The 4,782-nt window shown below is 36.3% G+C and overlaps 1 protein-coding gene across 1 annotated transcript; it reads left to right on the top strand.

Moving 5' to 3' along the window:
• Window positions 1-774: 774 nt before the first annotated feature.
• On the top strand, window positions 775-1,590 carry LOC110777286 (NAC domain-containing protein 82-like). The gene has a single exon (XM_021981891.1). The coding sequence runs from the start codon at window positions 775-777 to the stop codon at window positions 1,588-1,590; it is 816 nt and encodes a 271-aa protein (XP_021837583.1).
• Window positions 1,591-4,782: the final 3,192 nt, after the last annotated feature.

Raw genomic sequence — 4,782 nt, 5'->3', positions numbered from 1 at the left:
AAATCTATCAATAGTCTTCTCAAATTAATGCAGGTACAATAACTTTAAAGGGATAATTACGCCATAATTCTAAACCTTGTTTTTTGGTGTAAGAAATAATACATTACATTAATGTTTATTAACTACTCTGTTACAAGGAAATAAATTAGGATTAAATATGTTAGGAATTAAACTCATTAACCATTCACAAATGACCTGATTTGCGAACGGTCAATCTACAACTATGTTTTCAATTTAAAAAAAATAAAAAGACAAATAAGAAAATAAAAGGCAATTGGTAAATACTGTACTGCGTTTTTAAATTATATATTTTACTAGTAAATGCGTTATGAATTTTAATAAAACCAAAGCAACATTTATTAATTATATGAAGTTCATTTGAAATAGCCTATTTATGTATTTTATTGCTATGAATATAGTCAATTACGTCACTATTTGGTACTAATACTAAAGCCATTGACGTGCTTAGTAAATTTTGGAGTTAATGATAATTATTTGGACATGCCTTATAATTAATTACTTCAGTTATTGGGGATGAATTAGAAGTAGGGAAATAAATACACAAAGTATGTACGCATGCATATATCTAAACACCCAAACTATAAGTTTGTTTAACAATAACGTAAGCTAAATTGAAGAAAGGGCCGTTATTGCATTACATCTAATTTCACTAAGCGTTAAAATTGCAGTTTCCACCCGGATTTAGATTAAAACCAACGGGAGAGGAGTTGGTTGTATATTACCTAAAAAAAAGTTATGGGAAAACCCTAGGGAATGAAACTCATTTCAGAGGTTCAAGTGTTCAAGTATAAACCATGGGAACTTCCTCCACTTTCTGCTCAAACTGCAGAGAATTTACAGTGGTTTTTCTTTTGCCCTAGATCAACTAAACCACGTAGGTCAATCAAGGGGGGTCAATGGAAAGCAACTGGTAACGACAGAGATGTCAAGCATTCATCACTTACTGTGGGAAAAATTAAAACTTTGATTTACTATAACAGGTGTAGTAAGAACAAGAGGTTAGAGAGGACTAATTGGGTGATGAGAAAGTACAGATTGGATAATAAAACCATAGCTGAATTGGGTATATGCAATGCAAACTACGTAATATGCAAAGTGTTTGAAAAAAGTGGCTTAGGACGTCCGACAACGAGTGATGAGTACGGGGCACGGTTCATCGAAGACAACTGGAATACCAAATTAGATGTTCAAATTGAATCAACAGCCACTAAATCAAACAATGCCACAGAGACGATTGCTACCAATGTCAATCAATGCAACACTCCACCGATTAACTTTGATTGTGGAGTTCAAAACCACAACAATAGCATGACTAACAACGAGACTGCAATTTACTACAATGCATGTACTAGCAAAGAATCTATTGCGACGGATGATGTCAACAACTACATTGCAAGCAGCAGCAACCATTTTATTCCTATGGATGATGTCAACAACTACATTGCAGGCATCAGCAACCATTTTATTGCTATGGATGATGTCAACAACTACATTGCAGGCAGCAGCAACCATTTCATTCCAGAAGACAATGACTATCTGCAATTCATGGCCGACTCGTTTTGGTTATAGACATAAAAGTCCGACTTGTATCTTTTGTTGATGTTACTAACAAGAACAAGTTCTTTACTTTTGTAGGCTTTTGTTTTTTGGAGGAATTGTTAAAGGGTCTTTCAAGTTGTATTAAGGAGTGCGTCTAGTAGTTCTTATGACAATATAGAATTTGGTATTTATGCAACCTATTGCTAGTAGGACAATATTGATATAATAAGAATATTACTAAGCATTTAAATCTATTTTGCATAACTAAATTTCTAAAAATTACATCCAACAAAAGTTATGATCGAGTACGCATCTCAATAATGGTGTATTTAGTTCTAGTACTTTTAACTTAAGATTAACAAAATAATAGTCACAGTAACTTCAAAATAAGATTCATTATAAATATTATCATTGATACTAGTTACTAAATAACAAAGTTTTTTTGTACTTTAATTTTTCCTGTATTTAGTGAATTGTGAATTACTATATGTACATTTTATGTGCAAAGTAGGCAATCAATTCAGCCTCATGTCACAGTGGTTACAACATATAAATAGAGCATTGCATACAACTTGATCCTGTGTTCGAGTCTTTGCTAGAACAAAAAATATTCGCGCATAACATAAAATAATATACCCCCCCCCCCCGTTTTTTTTAAAGGTCCTAGGTGAAATACTTCATTGATGGCATTGGTATCATCGACTTGCTGAACCCCTTCATCTTCATTGATCGCATTGGTATCATCAACTTGATGAACCCCTTCATCTTTCTTTGATTCAAGAAATCGTGTTCATCTGTGATTCAAGAAACATAGGTATCATCGACTAGATGGAAACCCTTCATCTTAAAGGAAATAATGCCCTTGGTCCAAGTATGCATTCTATGTTAAGTCTAATAAATGCGGTTCAGTATTAATTAACAAGTTAATAATTCAGTGAGATCAAGTGAGCTGAATGCCTAGCTAGAGGCCGCTTCAGTTCAAGTGGAATTAATGATATTAATCCACAGCTTACTCTTGACTGAACCCGTAGGGTCACACAAATAGTACATAAACGGATCAAGTATTTAATGGCATTAAATACTCTATCTATGGATATTCGGAATCGACGGATCTTGGTTTCAGTGGGAGCTGAGATCGTCACACGCAAGAAATGAATACTCCGGAAACGATGATATTGCCGGAAACGGAAATATGGATCGTATCGGAAATATAAATATTATCCAAGTCATAGATGTTGCCGGAAACGGAAACATGGTACGTATAGATAAATATTATCGGAAATGGAAATATTGCCGAAATCGGAAATATTGCCGGAAACGGAAATATTGTCAGAATCGGAAATATTATCGGAATCGGAAAATAATTCCGGAAACGAAAATATTAAATATTTGTTCGAAACGAAAATTAATTCCGAAATCGAAAATATTAATTAATGTTCGTATCGGAAATGAATTCCGGAATCGGGAATTTAATCAGAAGCGTATCGTACGAATTAGCATCGGACGAGGCCCGCTAGACGAAGGCCCAGCACGAAGCCAGGCCATCGCCCAGCGAGCCGCACGCACCAACGCACGCCTCGACCAGGCCCAGCGCAAGGCCAGGCCCAGACAAGGGCGCGCGCGCGCGAGAGCACAACAGCGTGGGATGTGCGCCTGTCGTGGGCCGCAAGGCTTGCGCGGGTGCACGGCTTGTGCAATGCTTGTGCGGGAAATCCTAATCCTATTAGGATTTGTGCAAAGATTAAAATCCTAATCCTATTAGATTTGTTTTGTTATTTAGAGTCCTAATAAAGTTCTAACTAGCAAATCCACATCCTAGTAGGATTACAATTCCTTTTCCATACTCCTATAAATAGGTGCCTAGGGTCACAATTTATGGGTACGATTGAAGTATTCAAAGGGTAAGGTTTTGAAATAAAAATCAGCCATACACTTGCAAACACTAGCCGAAATTCCTAAGCACCTTAAGGGCGATTCTAGTTGGTCTAACTTGAGGCGGATCCGGACGTACTGTGGACTATCTACGGAGGGACGACATTTGGAGTCCTAAAGACTTGTTCTTGTTCGGTTCGGGCGCAGCTAGGGAAGGCACGCTACAACATGTATGCATCCATTCTATGCTAAATGATTATGTGTAAATAATATGCTTTCCTGGCTTTATGGTTTTTCCGCATGATTTATGAATTGTCATATGTATCATAACCTAACAGTGGTATTACGAGCCTCTTATTATTTTCATAATCTAAATTGCATAAACATGGTTAAATATTACAAATTTGCAAGAATTAAAAGGGGTGATTAATTTTCGTAATTGTTAATTAATTGTAAATTGCGTTTATTTAATTATACGTACGCAGTTTTTCGGCAGTTTCTTCGTTACTCATCCAAATCGAGTGATTTTTGTGTCCATCCCGCATGTAAAAGGCATTCTAAAATTTTGACAAAATAGTGTTTTTCGGCCGAACCCAGAATTCTCAAATTCGAAGCCTAACTATGACTTTTCGGAGGTTTTAGTTTTTCGAACGCAAAATTTCGTAAATGTAAGATGTTAAATTAAATATTTGCGATCCTTGTTGTTAAATCTTGAATTTTTGATTGACCTACTGTATATGTTTAACAAGTTTGAATGCCTAGCCTTGTTAATTATGCAATCTAATTTGTAATTATGATCAATTTGTTAAAAGTTGGAATAATTTAGAATTAATTTGATTTTCATAATTAGTTATAATTTAATTAGATACCTATGATTAAAAACCACCATAAAAATTGTAAATTTATGTTAAATTTTAAATTTTTATGACCTAGACTTGAATCCATGTTAATCGGAAATCAAAAAATTAATAATTTTTCGATTTTTCGCCCTAAAATTATGAAATTAATACGATTTATTAATTTGTCATTAATTTTGAAAATAAATTTTTTAATTTTATGCGATTCGCTCATATAACTTGCACGCACAAAGCAATGGACGCTACGTGTTACCCTTAAGGGGTGTTGTATAGTGGGGGCATGCGACGACGAGCAAGGGAGCTCGTCGCCCATGCGGTACGAGTGCAGCGAGCAAGGGCATGGTGCACGAGCACAAGGCAGCAGCCCTGCCTTGTGTCGTGGGCTGTGTGCGATGGGCGCTTGGGCAAGGGCGAGAGCAAGGCACGAGCAGTCGCGTGTGGGAAGCAAGCGAGCTGCGCCACAGCGCGCGATGCCTCGCGAACGCGTGCGACG

The sequence above is a fragment of the Spinacia oleracea genome, chromosome 6 (genome assembly GCF_020520425.1).
Source record: "Spinacia oleracea cultivar Varoflay chromosome 6, BTI_SOV_V1, whole genome shotgun sequence".
NCBI lineage: Eukaryota > Viridiplantae > Streptophyta > Magnoliopsida > Caryophyllales > Amaranthaceae > Spinacia > Spinacia oleracea.
The sequence above is the reverse complement of the archived record's forward strand: the minus strand, read 5'-3'. Positions and strand labels throughout refer to the sequence as shown.